The 27184-nt window shown below is 55.0% G+C and overlaps 1 protein-coding gene across 3 annotated transcripts in view; it reads left to right on the top strand.

Annotated features, from left to right (window-relative positions):
- The window catches only part of KANSL1 (KAT8 regulatory NSL complex subunit 1), a 104489-nt gene that overhangs the window by 39436 nt on the left and 37869 nt on the right, over positions 1 to 27184 (top strand). For 2 of the 3 annotated variants that reach the window (XM_065747229.1, XM_065747228.1), the window contains exons 3-15: positions 6226 to 6367; positions 9239 to 9343; positions 13893 to 14008; positions 15090 to 15279; positions 16806 to 16971; positions 19585 to 19770; positions 20034 to 20195; positions 20540 to 20691; positions 22471 to 22589; positions 22885 to 22942; positions 23091 to 23203; positions 24468 to 24711; positions 24802 to 25038. In XM_065747229.1, the coding sequence (XP_065603301.1) occupies positions 6226 to 6367; positions 9239 to 9343; positions 13893 to 14008; positions 15090 to 15279; positions 16806 to 16971; positions 19585 to 19770; positions 20034 to 20195; positions 20540 to 20691; positions 22471 to 22589; positions 22885 to 22942; positions 23091 to 23203; positions 24468 to 24711; positions 24802 to 25038 (1990 nt within the window). The remainder of the gene's footprint in view (positions 1 to 6225; positions 6368 to 9238; positions 9344 to 13892; positions 14009 to 15089; positions 15280 to 16805; positions 16972 to 19584; positions 19771 to 20033; positions 20196 to 20539; positions 20692 to 22470; positions 22590 to 22884; positions 22943 to 23090; positions 23204 to 24467; positions 24712 to 24801; positions 25039 to 27184) is intronic. The other variant, XM_065747230.1, reaches the window with a different exon arrangement.

Consider the following 27184-nt stretch of genomic DNA (forward strand, 5'->3'; position numbering starts at 1 on the left):
AACCATCCACCCATTAACCACTGCATGCACCCTCTGGAGCTGTGCACACCCCCCATCCCTCTCATTGCTGCTCAAGAGCACTCCAGATCCCTCTGCTCACCCCACCTGCCCCATATCAGCTCTATTTCATGCTGATTCCAGCTTCTGCTTTGGCTGGGAATCCTTCTTGCCTTCTACCTGTTTTGTTCTGGTGCCACTGTGCATCTCCAAATAATAATATTATATTTTTCAATTCTGGCTTTCTGCTGAATGGAAAAGCCTGCGGACTGTTAAGGGGCAGTAAGGGAGGAGTGGAAGCTCTTCTGAAGAATGGGGTTTTGTGCTTGGCCTCCAGAGCACAGCTTCATTCTGAGACACTCCGAGCTGTGTTAGAATCATGGAATGGTTTGGGCTGGAAGGGAACTTGAAGGTGGTGGTGGTCTAGTTCAACCCCCTGCCCTGGGCAGGGACACCTCCCTCTAGTCCAGGTCGCTCACAGCCCCATCCAGCCTGGAATGCTTCCAGGGAGAGGAGGGGGCACTCACAGCCTGGTTGGGGTTGTGTGTTTGGAGCCAAACCCTCTCCTTTTCCTTCTGGGCTGCATCAGGAGGAGAGGGCAGCTCAGGAGCATGGAAACTTCCCACCCCTGGGGAGGAAGTTCCTGCAAAATCTCCGTTTGCCATTGGGCTGCAGGATGTGCGGAGCTGGACACAGCCACCCCTCCAGGCCAGGACAGCACCCTTTGCCCTTTGAAAAGGGAAGAGCTGGGAGCTGCGTGTGCGCTGGGACTCATCGCTTCCCTCCAACCATCGTGCTGGCACTGAGCACCGTGCACGAGAGAGGAGGTGACATCCCAGAGCATCAGTCCATCCCTTCTGCCTTAAGTGAACTCTGCAGCAACGAGAGGCACGTCCCAAACAAGCCCCGTGCCGATGCAGCCGTGAACGCCGCCCTCCACGCCGAGCCTCGAGCCGCCGTCCGGCGCTGGCGAGAGTTTCACATAGTTTCTGTATTATGGAATATTGATTTACTGCGGAGCATAAAAATATGCGGTCCTCAGCAGAAGGGCCTCACCAATTGTTATGCTCCAGGAACTGCCGCCGCTCAGGAATGTGACATAAATTTTCCTTTCCAACAATGGGTCCCCGTTCTCATCGCGTGCGTTGTCCTTCCCGTGGGGCCCCGGTGCCGCCGAGGGCCGAATCCTGCACCACTCCATTTGCACATACACATACGCACAAAGGCTTTGCCATTGGGTGACTGCTGTTACTCCCCAGGTGCTTTATTCCGTGCTGTGCTGGGCTCTGGGTGGGAGGATTTAAGACTCCTTTATCTTTGGCGCAGGGGTGGATGCGTTGCCGGTGCTCGGTCGGGATGGAGCTGCAATCTTTGCTGTCGCGGGTATTTCAGGAGCTCTGAGTTGCAAGGAGGGATGGGTTGGGTGGTTGGTTGCTGGGGGTTGTGCACAGGATGCTGGCTGTATCCGCTGCAGTGCTCAGGGCTGTGCCTCGTTTGCTGATGGGAGGTTATTGGCATGGGCATGATGCTTCTGCCACATCCTGCTTTCTAAGGGAGTAGATACAGTGAAAACTATGGGTCTAGTTATGCAGCAGTTGTGTTTTCCTCTGTGGTCTGGCCTGGTTGGGTAGGTGGCAGCTGAAAGCAAAGCAGTGACACCAATAAAGGGCTGTGCTTAGCAGAAAGGAGCACGTGTTCTTGGAGAAGGTTTGCCAGGCCATGAACTTGCAGGTGACATCGCATGGTTACCCAGGAGCCCTCATCGCAGAGCCCTCTACGATTGGGGTCTTTCTGGGCTTTTCTTACTGGGAAGTTAGGACGTTGTGTCTTACAAGCAGGTGACACATGGAGATGGATGAAAGCTCAGCCAGCCTGTGTCTGTGCTGGTGAAGTATCCTCCTTGCCAGGTATCTGGGGGTGGTGGCACAAGGGACGGGACTGCTGGGTATCAGGAAATATTTCTTCTCTGAAGAGCAGTGATGTGTCGGCACAGCTGCCCAGGGGGTGGGGGGATCCCATCCCTGGAGTTTTTGGTGGGGATGTGGCACTGATGGGCACAGTGGGGTGGGGTTGGGCCTGGGAAAGACCCTCGGCTTTGATGGTTCTGTGTCTGTTCAGTGCTCCTTCCCTTAGGACCGTGGCACTTGGCCGTTCCGTTGCTGCCCTTGCTGGCACACTGGAGGAGGGCAGAGCAGCCATTGTTGTGCACAACAGTGCTGCCCCTCCTGGGGGCCATCCCGGGTGCTGGGTGAATGCTGCCACGTGTTCCCCTCAGGCTTGGTGCTTCCCATCAGATCACCAAGGGCTGGGATCAGGCCAGCACATGGCAGTGACTCAGCACCACCAGCACCGCGCTGAGTCACCGCTGCCGGCTCCGGGATGTGCTGGGCTCTGAGATGCTGCACTCAGGACCTGAGCATCTCGTCCTCAGCACGTGTGTGCCACCAGGAGTGACAGCTTGCTGGGGTTGCTCTGGATTCAGGTGCTCACAGCGTTCTCTGCTGCCCAGAACCAAAGTGAGAAGTGCCCATGGGTGATGTGCGTGGGGATGCTCCGCACCGCAGCTGAACGGAGCGATGATGGTTTCCTGGAGAGAAACTGAGTGCAGTGTTTGTCCCATTCAGTGCAGTGTTCCCTGCCTGCTTGTACGAAGCATTCCTTTTGAAAGGATGACTTGAAGAGAGGAAGGACGGTTCAGCATGCGATGCTTCGCTGTTTCGTTTCCTGACACTGCATTCTGAAACCATTCCTTTTACTGCTAGGAAGGGATCTGGGTAGAAAAAGTGCCCCAGGGCTTGGAGCAGTGTGAGCTGCAGCGTGAGTACTCCTGGTTCTGTGCAGCCCTGTCCCAGCATCATCGCTGTGCAGGAGTTCAGGCATCCCATAACGACAGGGCTGGGACAGTAGGTCTCTTTTTTTCCTCTCCTTTGTTGTTTTTTTTCCTTCTTTTTAATAGAAATGAACAGAGATGCCAAAACAAACCTTTCATATCCTGAGCCGAGCGATGGCCGCTCTGCGAGCGGAGCACTCGGGGTGGGCAGCAGTTGGGCTGTGCCTGGCATGATGCAGGGCACACGTGGGCCCTGAAAAAAAGCCTGAGAGGTTCAGGGATGGGTTGGGTGGAGCTGAGCAGTGCTGCACACAGAGGAGCCCCCCAGCAGCCGTGGGTTCTGTCCGCACGGTGGGGGCGGCTCAGCCGAACAAACTGTTCACGTTGGCTCCTTGGCAGGCAGAAGTGTTGTCATCAGCTGGTGAGATGGTTCTCGAGCACTCGTGGGGTTTTCTTCTCCTCCCTTGGAGCTGTGTTGGGCAGTTTCACTCCGTCCACCCGCAGAGCTCATGGTGTGCAGCAGAGCGTTGGGGCACAGCAGTGAACCTGGGGGGGGGGTATGAGCAAGGGGGCACACAGCAGCCAAGCTGGATGCCAGACTGCTTCAGCCACTGAAGGTGGGGAGAGCACTTGGAAAAGTTGGATTTGTATCATCTGAACTGCACGCAAGCAGCGCCCTTGGCTTTTTATCAGCCTCCTTCCAGTCAGTGTTGGTGATAGCGGTGATGTTTTACCTCGCTGTCAGGACTGGTGTTAGAGAAAGAGGGTGGGAAACCACTTCTCCAGACAGAGAGTTGATGTAACCATGAGATGTCTGTTGGCATCTCGCTGCTGTTCGGGAGCAGCCATCACACCTGTATGGACACGAAGCACTGCGTTGGGTTCGTGCTGCCAACCTTTGCCCCAGGGCTGCTGCCCGCGGTAGGTGATGCACGGGAAGCGTGCAGAATTAATGCAGATAATTTGCCCTTTAATAGAGCTGAGTGTCTTAAACTGTCGTATTTGAAACCGCTTTTGTGCTCTGTTGGCAAGTTGTGTCCCTGCTGGAAATCCCAGGTGGCGGTGGGAACCCAGCCCTGCAGTTTGCTGCAGCTGGCAGCAGAGTTTGGGCTTAGACTGAGGGTTCCTGCAGCCGTGTTGGGATGGTGTGCACCTTCACCCTTGTGTGTACTTGCAGCCTGCTTGCTGTGAATCAGCTTGGTTTAAGCTCGTATAGGTGGAAGCTGTGTTCTCTGCACCGAGTTTGCACGGCCCAGCTGCTGAGCGTGCAGGACCCAGCACAGCTCACACCGCTGGGATTGCGCTGAGTGAGGTGCTGCCGAGCTTTGGGTACATGACCTGTTCAAAGCATAGCTGCATCGGGGCACACGCCCATTCCTGAAGCAGCCAGAACCCACCCGGGGGTCGTTGCTGCCCCATTTCACTCCGTGCAGCTGTGCCCAGAAGGTGCATGGTTGCATGCTTTGTGCTTCAGGAAGGACTCGAGCCCATCCCAAGGACGTGCACTGATGTCACGTGGGAGTTTTTTCTTCCCCCTGCTGCCTTTCTCCAATCATATTTTAACTGCTGCACTTCCTCCTGTGCTGCCAGCACCATCCGGGCACGTGCTGCGTCCCCTAGCAGGGCTGGTGCTGCCAGCTCGGGTGGGTGGGATCAACCCTTCCATCAGCATCGTTTTGAGGTCTGTAGTGCTTAGCAGAAAGGGATCAGCTTCCCCTGCCCCAGCAGTGGGTGTGGGGCTGCAGTTCCTCTTTGCAAAGTTATTTGGAGAGAGATTCAAACTAAAAGTCGTCAGGTTTCATACTTTTCTTTCTGTGCTCTGCTGTTCAGCGTGCTCAGGTGCTCTGTAGCCTGGCAGAGGGAAGCAGAGGGAAGGCAGAGGTTTGGGAGGGCTCTCAGCAGCTTTCTGCCTTCCCCCTGCCCTGCTCTTGGTCCCTGGAGGGTGAGGGTAGGGCTGCAGAAATCTGTAGCAGAGTCCAAAGCGTGGGGAGGTCTGATGCTGGGTCTGACCTGCAGCTGCTGGAGTCGAATTGCCTTCAGGTTGTGCAACGAGAGGATGGGAGAAGTCAATTCCTGGAGAAACAGCATGCTCTGGAAAGCCTTGTGCTGAGCCAAGTGCAGCAGGGGGCTCTTTACACAGTGAAATATTCCAGCGAGGAGAGCTGTGGCTCGTGGAGGTCTTTGCAGGGCTCGGGCAGCGTGCAGGCTGCTGCTTTGTGATGGGGGAAATGTGCCTTCATCTCCTGGCACCAAACTGGAGGTGCTGTGGGGGGGGGGCACAGACGGTGGGGATATGCAGAGCACCTTACTCCAGGTCAGTGGGTTTTGTGTGCACCACGCAGACACCGTGCTCTGTGTCAGAAGCTGCAGGGGGACAAGAGGGGGAGGAAGGGGAATTGCTTTGTTACCGAGTTCTTAAGCGTGCAGATGTGTGCACCCTCTGCCATCGCCTCATTTCTGCAGCACGTTGTGGTTTTCTTACTTCCTGGGGTAGTCCGAGCGTTTATCCAGCACAAGGAGGATGTTCAGGGTTTGTTTCTGTAATATAAGGGCTTCTGATGCAGGAGAGCAGAGCTGTGGATTTACACATGCGTTACTCTTCGTGTTCCCATCTGCCCCGCACTCTGGTGAGGTGTTGCTGTAAGAGCAGCCCACAAAATGCACATTGGTGTTCCTGCTGGGCCGTGCTGGGTGCTTGCAGCAGAGATAAAGCAGGTAGGAAGTCAGCCGAGGGCTGCAGAGCATGTGGGTTCCCCGTGCACCCACACATGCTTGCGTGCTCTCACCGTCACTTCGCAGCCACGCTGATCAGGAGGCACAGCTCACTCTGCAATATCTGATGGTTTTTCCCGTCCTCCTTGTTGGCTGGGTCAGGCCACCTGATGCAGAGATGATTTGCTGCTTCTTGCTTTCCTTTGCAAGGCACTGTGAGCTCTGCAAACAGTGTGGGTGCATTGTGAAGCTTGCCCCAGCTTTCAGAGTGTGGCCACGTGCTCTGTGCTGGTGTCAGGGTGGCTTCTTGCAAAGGGAGTGTGGTTCAGGGAGAAGGGCAGAGGGGTTTTGTTCCCTTTGGGGCCTGGAGAAGTGGGTCTGGCTGCAGCCAGGTAGGACCAGAGCTGATGGTTCAGCTGAGCGTGGAGTAAAACCTTAACGCTTGCATGGGCAGAAGTTCAATCACTGGGTACCTGGAGTTGTTTTCATGTCGCCCTGCAGAGGCATGGCTTTTACAGCACGTCTGTGGCCGGGCTGGTAATTATTAGCAGTGGCTGGATGGTATCAGCAGCGCCGTTCGGCGTGTCGCTTTTGATCTGGCTGTCAGTTCTGCTAGGTTTTCCGTGGGTTGTATAATTAAAATCACACTCAAAATCATCCCCCCGTTCCCTTGTCTGTTTTTCCAGGAGGCGAAGGGCAGAGTGGAGATGGGCAGCAGACCGTGCAGCCATCGTCAGTCGCTGGAATTGGCTCCAAGCCCACGTCTCGGACCTGGAATACCGAATCCGGCAGCAAACGGATATTTACAAGCAGATCAGAGCCAATAAGGTGAGTGCTTCTGCCCTTCCTGCCTCCTCATGGCTCTCTTCCGATGCAGTGGGGAATGTGTACACAAAATACGACTTCTCTTTTCCACCTCCTCCCCCCCCCTGTTTCAAGAGGGATATCGCGTTGTTGTGACTGATGGAGATGCTGCTGGGCATGGGCTGAGTGCAGTCCTCTTCCCTGGTTCAAAAGCTGCTCTTGGAGTGCTGAACAGCACTTGCTTTTGCACGTGTGATGCCCTTTTCCATCACTCTGGGCATTTTGGTTTTGGTTTGGGTTTTATTTTAACCTTTCTTTCTCTTTGGGTATATCTGAAGATGGGGATGAGGAACGGCTCAACAAGAAACCTCGTGGGGAAGAGGGGGCTGAGGAGGGAGCCATCTTCAGGTGCTATCTCATGGCACAGGCTTAAAGCTGAATCAGAAGGAAGGACTGTTAAGTGCTGACCTTTATGGAAGGAATTTTGTTATCAAACTTGTTCTCAGGCAGCAGGAGAGTGGGGGAGAGCGGGGAAGGGATGAGGCAGGAATGGTTATCAGGACTTGTTCAGGCGTGCATGTCTGAATGTCAGCCCTTGGAGGGAGGAATGCTGAGTTTGTGGCAAGCAGGATCCTGGCATTGCATCCATTTACACATCCTCAGGAATTCAGCCCCGTGGACTCTTAACCCTGAGATCTGTGGTGTTTTCTGGTGATGGCTGCAATGGAAGGAAGGCACAGGCAGGGGAGGAATGCTGTGGGCATTTATGCAGCTATGTAGAAGAACAGGCTCTAAGGGGTGAGTGGGGGCTGCAGAGGGGAGAGCTCCTGCCTAGGTGGAATACAGCATTGTGAGGAGAGAAGGCAGCTTCTGGGAGGTGGTCATTACATCCATGAATGAACCAGCATCAGAAAGAATCTTCCACCTTGCAGATTTTGCGGGGTAGTTTGGAAGTATAAAACCCAGAAAGGCTCAAACTTTGTTTGCTAGAAGTTAAGGAGCAGCAGAAACTCAGCTACTGAAGGAGAAGATGCAGTGCTTTCAGCAGGTCCTGGCAGCTTGGCAGACCTTGGAACAGCCTCATCCTGGCTACAGGTGTCCTGCATGTTTCATCTGAGGTTGCAGTCTTTGCTTATGAAGGAGCAGAACATGATAGTGCTGTGTTAAAAAGGTACATCAGATTTCAGATGCTCGGGTTCTGACAGTGGCTGTGCTGCTATCCTGGCAGGGCTGCAGGTCACCTCTTGGTCGTGCAGCTGGCACTGAGCTCAAAAGTGCTTGGGAAGTGTACTCTGGTTTTATCAGCGGGGTAAGACTTAGCAAAGCAACTTGCAGCAAGTGGAGAAGATGGGAGAGTGAATACACACTTCAGTAATGCAGAGGTCCTTTCGAAGTGGGCTTTGCTCCCAGCTGTACGAGGGCAGCAGTTAAAAGAATTTGGAGCCAGGTTGGTTTTTTCATCAGCAGAACTCAGCTGTGGCTTATTTGGCCAAATAACGGGGTTAAAATACAGCCTCTGGAGGCGTTCAGAGCCACTCTCCTTTTCTATTCTGTTTTCAGTTTTGCTGCATTTGTGTGTTAAGGTTTACACCCCTCTGCACCCGTGCAAGCAAGGATTGTTGCTTTGTCAAAGCAGCAGGAGGACGAGGTGGTGCAGAATAACCTTCTGCTTTGAAGGTGCTCTGCTGCCTGGGTGTCGTGGCACTGGTTGTGTTCTCAGCACATGTGGATTGCTGCAGCTCCCTTGCTTCCAGCCCTGTGTTCAGACCCAGTTCCTCCCTTGGTCGTGCCCAGTCTCCCCTGCTTGCCGTGCGGGGATGGCTGAGCTGTGCTGCAGCACACCTGGGGATGGCTCTGGGAGCAGCACTGGAATGCCAGGGCTTGCTTTCCTAGGGAGTGTGGGAACATCACAGCAGTGTTTAGTTGATCGTGAGCTTCCAGCCTCCCTCATCTACTGAACATCCTCCTTGGATCTCAGAAAACTACAGAAAGCAGTCATTCTGAAGCTGGCTGCCTGCTAATTGCTGGTCGGAGGCCACGCACGGTTGTATTCAGTGTATGAATAATCTATTTCTAAAGCAATTATATCTGAAAGATGAGCTACCAGCATTTTACTGGGAAGCCAGTAACAACATCACTTCATGCAGGACTTTGGTTTTGTGGCCTTCAGGTTCTCCCAGCTGCACGTTGCAGGCTGCCTTGTTACGGTACAGCTCGGGTGAGGTGTAATTGTGATTTGGTTATACTTGGCATTGCTGAGAGAGAAAATAGTCCAAGCTTGACTTGGAGTGAAACACAAACAGGACAGCGTGTGTTAACCCTGTTAAATCAGCGCTCTGCCTCCAGGCTTTGTCCCTCCAGGTTTGCAGCTGGGGCTTATTTATCAGCACCTCTTTTTCTTCCTTATTGAATTCTGTGCGTATCGCTTTGAAAAATCTGCTCTGAGTTATGAGTCTGACCGGGTGATTCTTGGCACCCACTCAAGCTGCTTTGCTCCGAGCTGTTGCTCCAGCAGCCACTTCCCTCCCTTTGCTACAGCAAATTGTTCCCTTTGCTTTGCTGGCGTGCTGCAGCTCCGGGTAGAGAGCACGCAGAGGAGGAGAGGGTGGGATGCTGCTGCTGGCCGCCTGGTTTGGCCCTTCTACCCGGGGCAGCAGTGGGTGCTCGTGGGCTGTACCATGTGAGCTGGCTTCGGCCGCCAGCTTTCTGCCTCCGAGTTCAGCTTCGGTGTCAGGGAACTCCAGGCAGCGAGGGATTCGGTTTGGCATCACGTCTGAAGAATGCAGTGGGAATGCAAGCCGTGCTTTCCGTGTTTGTTTTCTTCTGGAGGACGATGGATGCGCCGTTGCCCTGCTGGATCCGCAGTTAATCCACGTTGCCTTCCCTCTCTTTCAGGGGCTGATAGTCCTCGGTGAAGCGTCGCCCCCTGACCCTACAGTGGATGATTTGTCCCGTCCTGTCAGCGCTGATGTGAAGCTGGAGCCCGGCGTGGAGCGGCTGGTGAGTGCCAGCAGTGTGTGGGACCCAGCACTCCCCATCCCCCACTCCGGTGGGGTTTGCCCATTGGGAATGCCAGCCCATTGGGAATGCCAACCCGTTGCTCTCCCCTCCCAGTTTACTTTGGGGTTAATAAATGATATGATTTAAACACCTCTTAGCACGGGCTTCCTTGGGGTACCTTTGTAATATGCATTAGCATTTTACGAAGCTTAAAAATCCCAACTAATCCTTTCCCTCCAGCAAAAGTACCTCAAACTGAGAGCAGTGCAATTAGCAAGTGCTTCTGAAGATGTGGCTATTAATATCTGCCTGAGCTTTACCCCTTAGAAAGGGAACTAATGATTTCAGTGAGATGCTCTGGAAGTGATGCTGAGTGCCAGGTAGTTATTATTTAATGCAGAAATGTAGGGCACGGAGCTGAGGCGCGCTCGGTTCGGGATGGCTGTGATTACTTTTGATCCTGAGGGACACACGGACGTATTAAAATCGAGGGTTCTGAAGCTGTGGTGCACTGCGAGCAGCGTGGTGATGGCACAAGCCAGGGTGCTGCTGCTGGACCCCCAGATCCAGCAGCTTTCCAGTTGCTCTGCCCCAAAGCTGCAGCCCTGGATGGGCTTGAAGGTCCCATCCAACCCAACCGTCCTGTGATTCTGTGCCCAAAACGCAGTGTAGCTGATCGAGGGAAAAAAGCTCAACTGAAAACATCTGTAATACCCAACCCTTGAGTGTTTTCTGAGGAGGCTGTCATGGTTTTGCTGCTACTGAGTGCTGATAGATGCTGTGAAATCTGTGATCAGCAGCGGAGCGCAGGGGGTTATCTTGAGTGAGCGGAATAAAACGCCCGTCCCCTCGCCTGACGTGGCTTCCAGATGCGTGTTTGGAGTCAAGGGCTTTAATTAGCTGATTAGCTCAGCCCAAACCTCCTGGCGTGATGCAGAGCAAACGGGTTTCATGCAGGACTGGGATCAGAGCAGAGCCACGAGGCCGAGGAGCGGGGCTGGCTTGGCTGTTACGCAGCGTCTGCCGTGGAGCTGAGATGTCCATCTGTGTGTCCCCCCCCCTTCGGTTCTGTGCTTTAACCCAAAAAGTGCTCAGTGAATAATAAACAACCACTGGGACAGCGTGCCCCCATCCTCTTCAGAAACAGCACGCACTGGGGAGTGGGCTGCTGCTGATAATGGAGGTGGATAATCAGATCTAACAGGGTTAGGAGGAAAATTTCCTTCCTTGTCCAACTCAGGATGTTTATCTGACGATACCGCTCTATTTTCAACATGGAAATCTGCAGATGGAAGAGTTGTGTCCCTTCTGGCTTTGTCCCTACACATTCTGGACACTCTCTGTATACCTGGGCATCACCTCTGTGTGTATAGGATAGAAAATGTCTGTGGATTGGGTGCATAGGAAGGAAAAGGTTTGGCCTCTGCTGTCTGGTTTTGCTGCTCACAGCCATCTCACCGCTGTTACTCATTTCCTGCTTGGTCCTTTCTCTCATCCCTTTCTCTGGGACAGAAGCTCTTCAGACAGGTTTTTATTACTACAGCTCCAGTGCTGCAGGGCTCCCATCTCTTGCAGGTCTTGGGGGTAACAGTGACACAAAATAGTCTCAGAATGGCTGAGCTGGAAGGGATCTTAAAGATAGCCTGGTTGCAAGCCCTGCCACGGGCTGAGCTGCCAGATGGAAAATCACAGGGCACCCTGAGATGGAAGGGAACCATCAGGATCATCAAGCCCAACTCCTAATAAATAGGTACTGAGCAGTAAGGTCACATCTGTGCACAACCAGCATAGTTGCTGTCGAGTATGTAGAAGTAGCTAGTGCTTGGCCCCTTCTTCAGCTGCTTCTGCCTTGCTGCAGTCCTCCTCAGTATTCCTCCTCTTCCCACTGTGCCTGGGGCTGTTTTGAGGCCGGAGGTGTGAGCAGAGCATTGCCCATAGGCACCTATGGGGGGGGGGCTGTGCCTGGAGAGCCTTGCTCACAGGGGTGGGGTGTTGAGTCACAGCCTTGATCTGCTCTCACAGTCACAGATCAGCCCGGGGACGGTTGCTATCTCTTAAACTGGAGAGCTGCTTATCATTTTGCAACTCCTCAAGCTGCTTGGAATTAGTTTCTTCTGTTCGTTTTTTTTAAGCTTGGGAGAGGTCTGCAGTGCAGAATAAGGGGAGGCAGTGCCTCTGTCCCATTCCCTTTTGAGTCTCATCTGCTTCTGAGGACCTCCTTTGGCCAATGGGAATGTGGAGTGTGTGTCCTGGGGTGCTGGCTTAGTGAGTGGGATGTGACTGAGGGTCCTAGGAGGGATTAATCCTGCTGTCACTGAGGGGCAGGGCTTTGCAGAGCAGGCTGTCCACACTGGAGGACTCGAGGGTGAATATTTTTGCCTGAAGGTGGGAATGACACAAAGCCTTGAAGGAATAACACAGTTCTCACTGTCTGTTCATTGCTGGTCTTGCTAGCAGGGGGGATGCACTGGAAATTTTTAGTAAGAGATGTTGGTGGGGTGTCTTGCTAGGACATTGCCCTGCTCCAGGGGTTTGTGTCCCGCAGTGGGTGAAGCTCTGAACCTGTCTTTTTGGGCACACGGGGGACATCGGAGGTGTGGAGTCACAGTAGCCCACCTGGAGTGCTGCTGAGAGTGGTCTGCGTGCTCCTGGCCTCACCTGCAACCAGCACTGTGTGAAGCTGAGTTGTGACTCCCCCATGAGCCCCAGGTGTCCTGGAGGTGTGGGGGACCTCTGGGCCCAGAACCAGAGGAGCTGAGGCTGGAGCACCGCGGTGGTCCCACAGTGAGGATGCAGCCTGGCTGCCCTGCCAGCCCTGGTGCTGGGAGCAGGCTCTGCCCCTGCCCTGCGAGCTGCAGACCTCAGCTCTTGGAGTCACACTGCTCTGTAGGAGCCCCGTTCAGGTACACCCCTACACAGTGAGATAGGGCCAGCCTGGGATGGTGCTGATAAACAGATCGATGCTTTCCAGCTCCTCTGCAACGTGTTCCTATCTCAGAAAGCCAAGCCAGGGACTGCCGTGGACGAGAAGTTCCTGCTTTAAGGCCCTTCCTGGAGGAGAGAATAAACATTGCCTTTCCAAAGAGCTGATGAGTCACATGCAGTGCCCTCCCACCCCGCGCCTGTGCTCAGCAGAGGCCGTGGGTGATGGCTGGGGCTCACCAACCCTCAGCCAGAGGGCACAGCTCAGCCTCCAGCAGCTGCAGCTGCAGACGTGGGGCTCCCAGCTTGTGCCCGGGGCAGCCCAGCAGCCTTGCATCCAGACAGGAGAAACCTCTTCTTCCAGAAAGCGTAGGAAAGCCAGCAAAGTTCCTCCAGCAGGCAGAAGTGGCCTGCTTTGTCACAGTGTGCTCTTAGTGAGTCAGGTCCCTGCTGTGCTGGCTGCAGCCCTGAACCACCATAGCTCAGTGCTGGGGAGCAATTGCAGGGAAAATGTTGATAGAAGGGAGGATGATGCTTCTGGGAAGGAGCACGGGGCGAGCAGGGGGCTGGCAGGACACGTGGATAGAAAAGTCAGTCCTTTTCTTTTGTCTGTTTTGTTAGTGCTTGCAACGCACCACCGCCCTTGCGTGTGCAAAGGGGGAAACCCAACTAGAGAGACATTGGCAGAGAGTGCAGGAAGTGCTGCAAGAAGCAGTGACGTTCAGCCCCGGGGGAGGGGAGGAGAGGAGCGTGTCTGAGAGCAAAAAGAGCTGCACCTTGGTGCCCGGGGCAGCAGCTTGCTGCACTGTGCTGCAGGCAGAGGTGCAGAGCCAGCATCTGTGGGGAAGCAGTGTGCAAGTCCTCTGCTTGTGCCTTGCTCTGGATTTCCGTGCTGCAGTCGTGCAGGAGCTGCTGCTCGCCGAGGTCGGGAGGGTTTGTCTGCTTTTCACACCCCAGGCAGAAGGAGAGGTGTGTGTCTTGCACTTTGTTCCTACTTGCTTTCTTCTGACAAAAAAAAAAAAAGGTGTTCCCAGCTCTATGCATCAGGCAGCTCTGGTTTTATGGAGTTGGCTTGTTCAGCCCCTAAAACCACAGCCTGTGTGCATCCTGGTTGGGACAGTCTTGAGAAGTGCTGCTCGGGCCGTGTTTGCACACGTATTTGGTTAAAACACAAACTCAGTTCTGCAAGCCTCTTCCCCCCACGTTCCCCACAGAGCCGAGGCAGGAGCCTGCAGCCTGGGGCTGCAGCACAGCGCTGGCCTCTGGAAGCAGCCCAGGAACTGTGCAGCTGGTGAGGAGCTTTTCTTTTTGCACTGTTGAGACAAAATGCTGAAAGGATGAAGGATGCTCCTCCTCCAAGCCTTCCTGCTCCGTAGTGGTTGCCCAGGGGGAGCTGCAAAACTTAGTTTCTCACGGTGGGAGTGCTGTCACGTGCCCATCCCCTTGCATGAGCTGCTCCCTACCAAGTCCTTGCCTCTCTGTCTCTTGCTGCACACCATCTTCAGATTGTCTCTGAGTTCTGCACGGAAGCCTGAGCTAATCTCCAACAGGGAACTGGGAAATAAGAAAACTGTGACTGTTACAGGTTTCTGAAAATCAATTTGTCTTCTCTGTCATCCTTCCTCAGAGCGTTTCTGGATCCCAGCCCTTGGACAGCTCGGGTGTTTCTGCTGCAAGTACTCCTGAGTCCCATCCCAACAAGCCCTGTGGAGCACCAAGACCTGTCAATGGAGTTATTAACACGTAAGCTGCTTCTCTAACATAGATAGAGCTCCATTTTTAGGATGGCTACCCAGCCCGTAGCATGCCGTTAGGAGCAGGGAGGGGTGATGGTATAAGTGGTTTCTTTTTGGAAAAAAAGATAATAATTCAGTAGTGGATCGTGCTTGGAAGCAGCGTTGGAGGAGATCTCTTGCTTGAGGTTTTATGCAGCATTGTTTTCCTGAAAATGGAATTAAAACAGAGCTGTGTTTACACGGACAGGCCCTGCAGGCAGCCGTGCAGCAAGCATGTTCAAAACTGCTTCTTCGTGGGTATTTTTAATACACTTGCAAATGGTGTGATCCTGAGATGAGAGGCCTGCTCGCAGTTGTTTTGCAGAAAGATCTGCAAACCATTGGCCTGTGTCTCTGGAGTTACAGGGGACCCCGGATCCCATTGATGGCATCAGGAAGGAGATTCTTTGCATTCTTCGTTTTTCCAGGTTGCTTTTGCTAAGAGAGTCTCGAAGGGCAGGAATACAAACAAGTGAAAGCAGTTCTCCAGTGCTAGAGGATGATGTCAGGGTTGAACCATGTGGTGCTTGGAGGTCCTGGCAGTGCCTGCAGAAGCACGTGCTTAGCACCTTGGGCAGGATCCTGCAGCAGTGCAGTGTGAGCACGTTCAGAAAGACCAAAGGACCTGCTCATGGCTACAGCTGAGCACTGCAGGCCGTGGCACAGCACTCTGTGTGCCTGTAGCCTTTCAGCTGCAGGGCATCAGGCCACAGGGCTTGAATGCTTAGCTGTGAAACACTTGTAAAACAGACATGAAAAGGCTCCGCGGGCGTGGAGCCGCGCTGGTGTTCAGTAGGTGGCATCCTGCATCCGTGCCACAGCACGGCAGGGTTGCTGCACGTGGGCAGGAGCCTCCTTGGTGTGTGGAACAGAGAGGTGAACGTCAGCATTGCACTTCTTGGTGAGAGGTATTGGAGGGATGGATCCTGAGTGGTAGGCTGAGGTGTAAACGTGGTTCTGATTGAGGTGCGGACCCCGTCCGGTAGCGCTGGGTGATCGGAGGAATAAGTCTAAAGCTCTCCTCTTCCTTCTCCTCTCTTCTCGAGCAGCCTTCAGCCTGGCCTGGCAGAACATGCTCAGGGAGATGGCCAGGAAGCTGAGGAGCTCCTGCATAAAAAGCAACGGCTGAACGTGGTCTCTCCGGATGGGACGTGCGTCGCAGCGCGCACGCGCCCGGTGCTGAGCTGTAAGAAGCGGCGGCTGGTTCGGCCGAGCAGCATCATGCCCCTGTCCAAAAAGGTGAGCGTGGTCTTTTCTCTCCTTCGCACCAAAGGAGCTCCACACCTGATGCGTTGGTCCACTCTGCTTTGCACAGAGAGATCTGCCTTCTTTGGGGGTGTTTGTGGTTACCAGGAGGGGAGGAAGAGCAGCGCAGCGAGGGGCTGTAGGAGGGTGCAGAAGGAGCTCTTAATTTGCTGAAGGCTTCTGTTTGCTGTCATCAGTGCTGGGTTCTGACACGGGGTTTTCTTTTCAGAAACCACCTGCCCTAAGGTAAGCTTCAGACCAGGCAGTTCAGCCTGGTAAAACAGCAGCAGCTGAGTGAAGCTGTGAAAAATCATGTGCTGGAGGTACAGACACAGAGTGCAGGAATTAACACAGACCCATCAGTATTTCTCATACGTTATTCTGTGCTCCTCTCCCCTTCCCTGTATGCAGAAATCAGTTCAGCTGAAATGGAGTTTCTTCTCTGAGCATCATCTGTGAGGACAAACCATGCTTCATCCTTCTTAACTTCTTTTAGGAACGCCATAAGCTGTCAGTTGGAGAATAGATGCTTGGAAATTGAGGGAATAAGGACATTTTTTGTGTGTGCGTGCAGCTCTTAGGATTGCAGAACTATGGATGGCACAAATCCACTTACTTGTATTTGAGTCAGAAGTGTTTCAAGTCAAACTTAATTACCACGAGGTTTCAGGGTTTCTTGCTCTGTGGGGGATAGAGTTTAAAGAAGCTCAGAAAGCAGCATTCTGCTGAGCAAAACAGATTCTTGGCCAGCTGAGTTGGCTTAAAAGTGGGAGTAATCAGTTCGCTGGGGATATTTCTGTGCTTTTGCCCTCAGTGAGCAGTGTTTGGTTCATTTTCCATCCCTTCTCTCATTCCAGCTCCCTCCTCCAAGCTGCTTGCAGCCCTTCCCAGTTGTACTGCTATTTGCTAAGGCTTAAGGATATTATCTCTTCCATCATTCGAGTCATTAGTGGAAATTATGTGAATAATACCAGACTCAACAGACTTCACAGGATCTGATTTGTCGGATCCTTCCATTTCAGTGGGGGTTCATTGGTTGCTGTCTCTGTGTGTTTTACGTCCAGTTGTGTGCCTGCACCGTGGTGGTTTTATACAGAGGAGGTTTGTATGAAGTCTGTAGGTCTGTGAACTGAAGGTCCCTCCTGGGTTAGGAACCAAGACTGAAAACCATTCCCTCCCCTCTGTGAAGACATCCCCGTAGGTGCCAGCTCTTGGCACAGTGGTGGTTCCCTGGCTTGTCTGAACTAGAAGGTGTTTTTCCCCACTGACAATGGAATTGTGCTGTCTCATGGTTTTATAAATGAGTTTTTCAACCTAGATAAACACTTCTAATCAAATTCAGGAGATGCTGTGTGCGGGCAAGCAGTTGTTCTCCGTTGTGTTTCTTCAAGGCCCAGGCTAAATCAACAGGTTTGCTGCAAGGGATTGCCAAGAATCAGCCCCGACTTCACGATCTATATCATAGGGCAGCCCTTGGAAAACCCCACCACGTGCTGAAGCTGTCTTGTTCCCTCCTCCAGGTCCACCGTAACAGCCTGGCACGGTGCAGCTGTGACGTGAACCCCTCGTGTGCTCTGTGTGGTGCCCGCAGCTCCGCGCCCTTGGAGGTGCAGTACGATGCTCCGCTGCTGGAGCGCCTCTCCCAGCTCGACTCGTGCATCCACCCCGTGCTGTCCTTCCCAGACGGTGAGCACAGCACCAGCAGGGCTTCGAGGGGGGGGGATGGCACAGTGGGTGCTGACACGGGACGTCAGGGACTGGTGGGGCTTTGGGGGCTGGGGAGCATTCGTCCTCAGGAGGTGTGGGTCTGCTGGGGGTGATGAAGACCAAGCTCTTCATCTGCACGTGGTTTTAGGGCAGAGCATTTACTGCAGGAGAAGATAGAGCATTGATTGGGGCCTGGGAGTCCGTGTCGGTGTCGTAGACCCATAGAATAACCCGAGTTGGAAGGGGACCAGAAGGATCCTGGAGTCCGACTCCAGCAGCATCCACACATCGGACCGTGGTGATGTTGGTGGTCGCAGACCTCTGCAGTACCAGTTTATCTGTGTGAGGACCACTTGTGGGTTGGTGGAAGTCGTGGGAAATTTCTCTGACCTTGTATGGAGTTGCACGTGATCCCGGGTGGGTCAGAGGGTAGGGGAGGAGGGGATGTTCCCATTGCTGCTGATCTGACCTATTGGCTGCATGAAGTGCTCCCCATCCGTCCTCGTTTCCATCTGATCACAGCAAGCAGGAGTGCAGAGCGGGCACTTCCAGGAGAGCTGGGATGTCAGCAGCCCAGAGCAGAGGTTCCCCTGGGGAAGGGGCAGGTTTCTGGGAGTGGGGGGGGGCTGGTGAGCTTGGATTTTGTGCAGCAGTGGGAAGTGCCTGGCACGGCTGGGAGCAATTCATCGGGCGTCTTTCACAAGCACCGTGTTTGAAAACAGGCTAAAACCAAAAATCTGTGCTATTTAAAAAAGAAAGACAGCAACAAAAGCAATAAATCAGTCAGTCCTCAGCCCACCCCCAAGAAACATCAGCGTGCTGAGAAACACACAACTCCAGCAGCAATCCCTCCGTCCAGAAATCCCTGCTCTCCCCCATCCCTCCCAGAGGCGATGGCTGAATAATTTGGGTTACTCCCCAGTGCTCTGTGGGGTCCTGCTGGTGTAGCTTGGTGGGTTTGGGGCAGTGGGCACACGTCCCTCCTTCAGTGCCTCTGGCCATGGGCAGAGCTGCCAGGAGCTGAGGGAGGAAAGCATCACTGATCCCCCCCAGCAGCAGCAGGGGGAAGCGTTCTGTGCCCTCTCTCTTCTTCTTTTTCTCTCCCCTCTCCCTTCTTTTTCTCTCCCCTCTCCCTTCTTTTTCTCTCCCCTCTCCCTTCTTTTTCTCTCCCCTCTCCCTTCTTTTTCTCTCCCCTCTCCCTTCTTTTTCTCTCCCCTCTCCCTTCTTTTTCTCTCCCCTCTCCCTTCTTTTTCTCTCCCCTCTCCCTTCTTTTTCTCTCCCCTCTCCCTTCTTTTTCTCTCCCCTCTCCCTTCTTTTTCTCTCCCCTCTCTCTCCTTTTTCTCTCCCCTCTTTTCTCCTTCTCCTCTCCCCTCTCCCTTCTTTTTCTCTCCCCTCTCTCTCCTTCTGTTTCTGCTCCTGATTTCTAGCTGGGAGTTTGGGGATGATGTAATAACCTTGGTGGAAGGATGTGAGCCCCGCGCTGGGCTCGGCGCGGTTGCCATCTGCCGGTCCCTGGGAGCTCTGCACCGCAGCTGTGACCGGTGCAAGGGCGGCACAGTTGGTTTCCTTTTGTCTTGTGTTTTCACCTCCTTTCAACCCGATCCGTCCTTCCACAGATGTGCCAGTGAGTGCAGCCTGCAGCCCTGCTTGCCTGTCCTGGATCTGGGGGGCTTTCCAGCCTCTGGAATGGGTGGGAAGTGATTTACATCTCAGTTACAGAGACTGCCAGCAGGGCAGCGATCCCTTCCTGCTGCCCTCTGAGGTCATCTGCAGTTCCCAAATCCCACAGCAGCTCCCAGTCTCCGTGCTGGCCGCCCTGCAGGGCTGGTGGGCAGCTCAGCTCCATGTGCCCATGTGCATGGAAGGTTCTGCTCAGGGTCACTTCAGAGTCCCTGCGAAAACATTGCGTGAGATCTGAGGGAGGGATGGCTGCTCCAGCTGTTAGAGCTGACCCCATAGCATAGCCATGTGCACACGAAAAGTACCGAATAACCCCATTCATGTTCCACCCTTCAGCTGAGGTCAGGAAGGAGGAGGAACGTGGGCAGGAGGAGGTGTGCCATGCTGCAGCATGCCGTGTGTGGGTCTGAAGAGGCAGCACAGGCAGGGCTGGGTGCTCTGGGTCATCAGCTGGGATGGGAGCACCCCAAGGGACTGATGCTTCCCTGGGCCCTGAAGTGTGCTCGCTTGGAGCACCCCAGTGTCAGTGGCAGACACCCTTACAGACACATGAACTCCACAGCATACCTGCTCAGCTTCTGACCTGACCTGAAACAGAGGAGTGAAGCTGAATATCTCTCCTCCAGTGTGTACTGCTGAAGGTTTGATGTGCTGAGATATCCCAGAGCCTTGGAAGTCAGATGGCAATGATAGCAGAACGAAGCGCAGCAGCCACGCACCTTTTATTCTTCTGCCAGGATATACCTGGGTGTGGATCCTCTATTCCTGTGCTTCTCTCAGTAGAGCTTCGGGTTGGGAATGCTGGATCCTAATGCTGCAGCTTGTAGTGCTGGCCTCTGTTGGTCAGGGCTGTTCTTGCTGGGGATCGGGAGGTGATGGTGCACCGTTAACGTGTTTGCTTCCCCCCCGCAGACGTGCCGACAAGCCTGCACTTCCAGAGCATGCTGAAATCCCAGTGGCAGAACAAACCCTACGAGAAAATGAAAGCTCCCAAAAAGCTCTCGCTCAAGCACAGAGCCCCCATGCCCACCAGCAGCCTGACCGACCCCGCTCGCAAGGACCGCCACAAGCTGGTGAACTCCTTCTTCACCGCAGCCAGTAAGTGTCCCCCGGCCCCTGCCGCACACAGGAGCATTGCCCCGTTGTCATTAACCCGAAAGCAGTGCAATCCAGGAGGAGAGAGGAGGATGGACAGCCTTCAAACAGAGCCTCTGGGGACGAGGGCTGAAGGGGCCGTGTGTGGTCCTGGCTCGTAGGGACCCCCCTTGGCCGACGCCGGGCCGTGCCCAGGCGGAGTTGTGCCCGCAGAGAGAGAGGTGAAAACGGTCCTTTCATAGCTCTTTCTCTGTTCCCCTCCTCAGAGCGCTCACAGCACAAAACCCAGGCAGACAAGGCACACAGGCCTCCTCTAGACGATTTTACGGCCGTGTCCAAGGCCGACAGAGCGGCAGAGCGCTCGCTTGTCCAGCCTCCCGCCCATGACAAAAAGCGATTGCGCGACTGCTCGTCTGAGAGGAGTGAAGGTAGGCTCCCACGGCCAGGGCTCTCGGGGGGAGCTTGGGCTTTGCTGCACATCAGCCTCTCTCCCCCTTGGAGGAGGGGGAACGCACTGCTTCTGGGCCTCGTGTGCAATGCCTCGTGTGCTCTAACAGCTTCTCCCCGCAGGCCCTGACCGGCTGTGTGCAGTCAGAAAACGCTTCTCTTTCCCGCAGGGTGCGCCTCAGCATCGGCCATTCCTGGCACAGATGATCCTTTTTTTCCCCTCTTCCCTCCCCCCCCACCACCAAACGCACCTTTTTCTATTTTATTTTTTTTTATTTTAACGTGCTAACGTGGCTCTTTGTTTTCTCCTCCCTTCCCCACGCAGTGCTGAAGCATCACGCAGACGTCGGTGGCCCGAGCTACTTGGCAGCGGCTGCGACCCACGCACCTCACAGCCCCATAGCACGGCAGCTGTCTGCCTCCTCAGAAGGCTCTGCTCCTGCCAGCACGAGCTCCCAGAGCACCTCCAGCACGGCTGTAAGTACTGTTGTCTGTCTGGAGAGCTTCTGAGCTCGCCTCTCAGCTTCCCAGCATCCGGAGCCGAGGGCTTGGCGTTGCCTCGCTGCTGGTGGGGATGCTGGCCCTCCTCCTGCTCCAGTTTTGGGTCTGCTGTGCTCCTGGCTGTGCACAGCCAGCCACAGGTTCACTGTCAGTTCAGTAGCTGCTGGTAAATGTTCCCATAGCCCGCTGGCTTCGCTCCATGTCCGGATTTTGGTTTCTCAAGTTGTCAGGGGATGCCAGGAAAAGGAGTGGAAGAGCTGAGCACCGGCAGTGTGTAGCTGCTGACACAACAGCAGTGCCTGCTCTGGGATTCCTGCCCTTCCCAGCCTTTTCTCCGTGTGCTGGGCTGTAAATTGGGCTGGGGATGGGACTTAGGTGTCATCATACCTGAGGTTCAGCCATCACTTGGCTCGTACCATGTGCTGAGATGTGAGCATCCCAAAAAGGATGGCCGCATTTGGGACCTTCGTGGAGCTGTGTCATCAGTGAGCAGGACCCAGCTCCCCCCGACTCTGTTCAGCTCTGAAGTGCGTGCCCCAAGAAAGTTCCTGGGCTCTCTGTGGCTCAGCCCAAGCTGGACACGGGGTGTGGGTGCTCAGAGCCCAGTGTGTGCCTCCGTCCTTGCTCTGAGCTGCCACCTCCAGCTGGGTTCTTCCCAGAACAGCTTGCTATTGCATCATCAGCTATGTTGTCAGCAAGGTGGGTTTTGAGTTCTTGGGGGAGGAGGTGGAGGCTCCAACCAGCAGCAGCAGCTTTTCTGGAATGAGCCAGGTGTTTTGGAGATGAAGACACTCCTCTGCAGCTGTAGTGTGTCAGGATGGCACCTCTTGGTGCTTCCTGCACTTCTCTTTATCTCGCTTTCTGCTCCTTTACCCCCCTCTTTCCTGAGCCCAGTCTGGATAGCAGGGTTACAGTGCATCACAGCTGAGATGGTGCTCTCAGAGCTGTCCCATGAAGGAAGGTGTTGGCAGGCAGTGCTGCAGCGTGCTGCCCGGTCAGACCTGCAGGTCACAGCAGCTCCTTCCTAGAAGCTGATTTCTGCACCCAGCTTCTTCCAGCCCCAGGAGCTGCCTGTGCTGCTCCAGCAGCCCAGAGCTGTGGGCATTACGCATAAGCTACTGTTAGGCAGGGCATAGTTTGGGTGTGGGTTTGGTGGCAAAATCAGTAGCATCACACTTGTTCTGTCTGGGAGGTGGAGTGAGCAGCTCTAAGCTGAGAGGTTTGTGCATGGCAGGAGCTGCAGCTTCCTGCACTGTGTCTGGCTGTGCTTCTGCATTTTGCCTGTGGCTGCCCAGCAGGTTTTGCTTCAGAAATGATGGTCCCCATTGCATGCTGTCAGTCCTACCAAAGCCAGTATAAATCGGACCGGGGAAGCTGAGCAACGTCCCATCACCTAGTGAAGGTTGAGCTGTAATGCAGGAACGTGGCTGCTTTGGGGTGTCAAAGCACTGAATAATGAGGTTTCAGAAGGGGAGAGACCCTGCAGGAGCATCCCACCATCAGCTTCACCCGTGGGGACAGCAGTGCTGGGCTCAGAGCGTGGAGCATCCCGAGCTCAGGGCAGTGTGGGAATGTCCACAGGGTTCTGTGGGGCACTCCTCTCCCCTTCCAGCCCTGTACCCATGGGGAGGCCTTCCAGCAGCAGTAGGCAGTCTCATTTCCAACTGACACAGAGATCTGTCAGCCCTTTGCCAGTGACTTAGGGCAGCAGAGCCTCCGACCCTTTCTCACACTGCTCTTCTCTTTGTGTTGCAGCCGCCGAGGAGGAGGAGAGGGGAGAGTTCATTTGATATTAACAACATCGTGATCCCGATGTCTGTCGCGGCCACGACTCGTGTGGAGAAACTGCAGTACAAAGAGATCCTGACACCCAGGTCCGTGCCCACGAGCTCAGCCCGGGCTGAGGGCTCTGCCCTGATGGCTGCAGCTGCTGGGGAGCAGTGGGGCTCTCCTCCAGAGAGGAGCTCTGCAGACCCCCTGGCCCTCACTCCGAAGCAGACACGGGGATCGTGTTGTCCCGGTGCACAGAAGCTGTCTGCCCCAGTGGGGCTGTGTGCCCTGGGAAGAGAGCGGCCGTGCTCTGACGGGGGGGGTTGGGGGGGCCAGGTGTGGCCACACGTTGGGTGTTGGGATTTGTGTTGTGATGGCACTGCTGTTGTGTTGTTGCAGCTGGCGTGAGGTGGACATCGGCGCTCTGAAAGTCAGCCCTGATGAGGACAACGAGGAGGTGAGAGCCGCAGTTCCCAGCGGGGTCAGCAGAGTTCCCACCCTCTGCTGCAGCTCTCTGCGTTACCACTGGAACTGGAAAAACTGCACCAGGATGAGCGTCCAAGGTGAAAAAGCCCTGACCCAGCCCTGTGCTGTTCCCCCTGCAGATCGAGGACTTGTCTGACTCGGCCTTTGCTGCTCGGCACGGGAAATGCGAAGAGATGGAGCGGGCCCGGTGGCTCTGGAGCACGAGCGTTCCCCCGCAGCGGCGGGGCAGCAGGTACACAGCACAGCTCTGCCCCGCAGTCACACACCCCTCCTTCCTCTCCTCCCATTTCTCTTCCTGGGAGTCTGGAACAGCTGTCCTCATCTGACAGAGCTCTTTTCCGTTCCCTTTCTGATGCTTTGCTCTGGATCTCTGCTCGGCCCCAGCTGCATGCCCCCAGCACTTCCCTGGCACTTTGCTTCTCTCTGCAGACGTCCTGGAAGGACGTTGGCACAGGGTGGGTCCTGACAGCTCACAGAGGAAACGAGCAGGGCTGAAGTTCACGTTGGCTTCCAGGGTTGGAGATCCCCACCCCGCAGTGGCTGTGGCAGAGCTCTGCATCCCAGGGAGAGGGCTTTGCTGCTGCACTGCCATCCCCCACACCTTTGGGGTCCCACCTTCACCTCTGGGCCAGAAAGAGCCAGCCCAGCTCCCCCTGCTGCCCCCAGCCGTCCCAGTAGCTCCCAGTGACTCCCTCCCAGTACAGGTTCCCAGCAGGGAGGGGTGCTGTGCATGTGCTGCCTCTTCTCAGTGCTCCCTGGGCCGAGTGGTGCTGCTGAGCTCTGGTTTCTGTGCAGTGCTGTAGTTCTGCTGAGCATCTCATGGTCTTCTGCCCCACGGACCGAGCGGAGCGTTTTGTTTTATTCCTGAAGCAGTTTCTGAAGTGCAGCTCAACTCGGGGCCGTGTCCGTGTCACCCGCAGCCGGTGTAGCTCTTGGTTAGCACAGCTCAGCCCGGGTTCTGTGCCCCAATGGGCGTTTTAGCCTGGGTACATTTTGGGGTACGCTCTTCTGTTGCTGCTCTCTGCCAGAAATGGTCGTGAAAAAGATGCAGGCAGACAGGGCTGTGTGCTGGCTGGGAATCAGTGCCCAGACTTCCATCGATCACAGCTTAACCCGAGGCCTGGGGGCTTTGCTGTGCTCCCACACACGGCTGTGGTGCCTTGGTGTCTCTGTTTCCCCCCCCCATTGGCTCTCAGTGTCTCTGTCCCCCCCCTATTGGCTCTCATTGTCTCTGGTCCCCCCCCCATCGGCTCTTGGTGTCAGGTGGAGGTGATTTTGCAGTGTCTGATGTCCCGGTGCTCCTGGTGCTGTTCGTGCAGTGCAGTGTCCATGGATGGGATGTGTTTCCTCCAAGGAGCAGAGGATGGATGTGGGGTGGGGGGGTTTCACTGTGGGGTGTGCCGACCCTGCAGTCACTCCCAGACGGGTTTGGGGGTGGGGGACGTGAAGCAATCTGTGCTCCCGCAGCCGACCCTCAGATCCATCCCTCCCTTCAGGTCCTACAGATCGACAGACGGACGGACGACCCCGCAGCTGGGGACCCCCTCCACCCCCCAGCCGGCCTCCCCCGACGTGGGCAGCTGCCACTCCCACTCGGAGCTGTCCCACACCCACTCCCCACGCAGCCCCATCAGCCCCGACCTCTCGGCCCCTCTGACGCCGCTGTCCCGCGATTCCCTGCGGCTCCTGCCCGGCGACGACACGCGCTGCTCCACGCCCGAGCCCGGCCTGGACGAGCAGGTGGGTGCGGGCTCAGCCCCACGCGGGGCGTGGGGTCCCCACGCTCAGCCGTGCCCCCACAGCCACCCCCCCGCTGTCTCTTCCCTTCAGGCCGTGCTGCCCTGGGAGCGCCGCTCCTTCCCCCTCTCCTACGACCCCAGGACAGAGTGCGAGGACCAATGTGACCCCCAGGATCGGTCGTCGCGCTGCACCCGGCGCACGTCGGGCAGCAAATCCTCCCGGGACGCCGATGGCACTTCTGCTTCGCCCACCCTGGGTGGCATCAAGAGCCGCCCCCCCCCGGCAACCCCCCCTCCTCCTTCCTCCTCCTCCTCCTCCTCCGCAGCAGTTCAGCGGCCAGCGCACAGATAGAGACAGCAGAGCCGACACACAGAACTAACTCTTGGCATTAAAGCTTCCAAAATCTGCGTTTGATATTCAAACATCCTGCCGGGAATTTTCACAGTTTTTAGTGAATTTAAGGAGTTTAGAAACTGTTTTTTTTTTTTTTTCTTCTTCTTCTTTTTGCTTTTCATTTGTTTTTTTTTTTCCTCCATGTTTTCTTGTCCTCCCCCCCCCCCCCCCTCCCCAGCGGAGTGAAGCCTGGGGAGGGGAGCAGCCCACCCCTCCCCCCCGTAGGTGTATGAGCATAGAGCACAGGGTTTAGCTGACTAGCAGACTTCGGGGGTAGTGTTTCTGAAGCAGAGGGCTCTCCCCCCCCCCCCCCCATAACCCATCCCCCTCCCCCAGAGGTCGTAGTGGAGTGAAGTTAGTGGTGAGAAGTGATGTGTCCCCTCCCAGGGGCTGTGGGGCTGTGCTGGTGGCCCCATGCAGCTCCTGCCGTCCCCGTGGGGAACCCCCTCTGCCCCCTCCTTTGCCCCCCCCACCTCCTTCCTTCTCTGGGCAGAGGAGCCCTCGGTGGGGGAATAGGAAGGGGCCGTGGAAGCTGCTCTGTGCAGGAGAAGGGATTGGGATTGGGCAGATGGGAATTTGGGGGGGGGGGACACGACATCCCTGCAGCACTGTGTGCTGGAGAGGGCTGGGATGCGCTGTGTGGCCCTATAGGGCTGCAGCACTGGGGTCGGGGCTGTGGGGCTGGGGGGTGGTGCCTCCTGAGGGGGTTTGGGGCTCAGAAAAGGGGATAAAGGAGAGAGCAGCCCACAGGGGGGGGGGGGTTAGGGGGGGGGGAGGGGGGGGGGGGGATGGGGCCCTCAGCACAGAGCAGTGCTCCCCCCCGAGCTCTGTGACACACAGTGGGTTTTGGGACCATCCTCACTGTGGTTCCTTTGGTTCCCCCCCCCAACCCTGCACCCCCCAATCCCATAGTTGCCCCCCCCCCATAGCCCCCGCTTCGCTGAGCGCCGGTGCCCGTCCTGTCGCTAGCACTGTGCCTGTCTCCTCCTGTATAACCGCACCAAAAAAATAATACACAAAAAAGAGAAAAAAAAAAAAGACACAAAAAAAAAAAACGCCAAAAAAAAAAAAAGAAAATAGAGGATTTTTTTTTTTTCTTTCCTATTTTGTAATCGCAAAGAACTGAAGGATTTGAGTGCTCCGTGGGGGGGGGGAAGGGGGGGGCACCGTCCTCAGCTCAGTGCTCCCAGTTCTGTTCCCATGGACCCCTCATCGTTTAAGGAAAAAAAAAACCACAAAAAAAAGGACAAAGCAGAGCCCCCCCCCCCACGTCAGTGCTTTTCTATTTATGAGGGTGAAGATTCTGAATAACCCCTTCTAGCGTTATAAAAACAACGGGGGGGGGGGGGGAGAAAGGAAAAAAAATGGGGAAAAAAAATGAAAAAATGAAAAAAAAAATGGAAAAAAAATGAAAAAAAGGAATAAAATGAAAAAAAAATGAAAAGAAAAAAAGGAAAAAAAAAAAAAACCCACCCCCCACCCCGCCCCAGCCGTTGTATTTTGTAAATATTTTCTTTTCCTGCTTTGAGCTGTGTCATGTCCTCCTATAGAAGCGCTTTTCTTTCCGAGGAGCAGCCCTCTGTTCACGTCTCCGTTCTTGTTGGCGAAGCACAGAAGTGCTTATAAAAAAAAAAAAAAATTAAAAAAAAATTAAAAAAGAAAAAAAAACCCGAATTATTAAAAAATTAAAAAACGAAACAAAACAACAACAACAAAAAAAATTAAAATAATCTCCTCCGCAAAGAGCGTCTGTGTTGGGGTGGGGGGGGATGGGGGGGGTGGGGGGGGGTCTGTGTGACACAGTGCAGCGGAGTCGTGGTTTTTTTTTCTCGTAGTTATGACTTTTCTTTTATTTCCAAATCCACTTTCACGGCACCAGAGTGAAGCAGTCGTTAAACGCACGATACACTATGGACACGCACAGACAGGCAGCTAAGCTAGAATGATACCCCGAGGTCAGACCTCCCCCCCCCCCCCCCCCGTCCCCCTCCCCCCACCCCACCCCCCCACCCCGGTGGGGGCCGCAGCTGAGGGTCGGAGCGGTGCCGGTTCTGACCCTCATCGGACCGAGATGTGTGGG

Source organism: Cyrtonyx montezumae, unplaced genomic scaffold (genome assembly GCF_038088225.1).
Source record: "Cyrtonyx montezumae isolate F1298 unplaced genomic scaffold, pur_monq_1.0 scaffold_43, whole genome shotgun sequence".
In the NCBI taxonomy this organism is placed as follows: domain Eukaryota; kingdom Metazoa; phylum Chordata; class Aves; order Galliformes; family Odontophoridae; genus Cyrtonyx; species Cyrtonyx montezumae.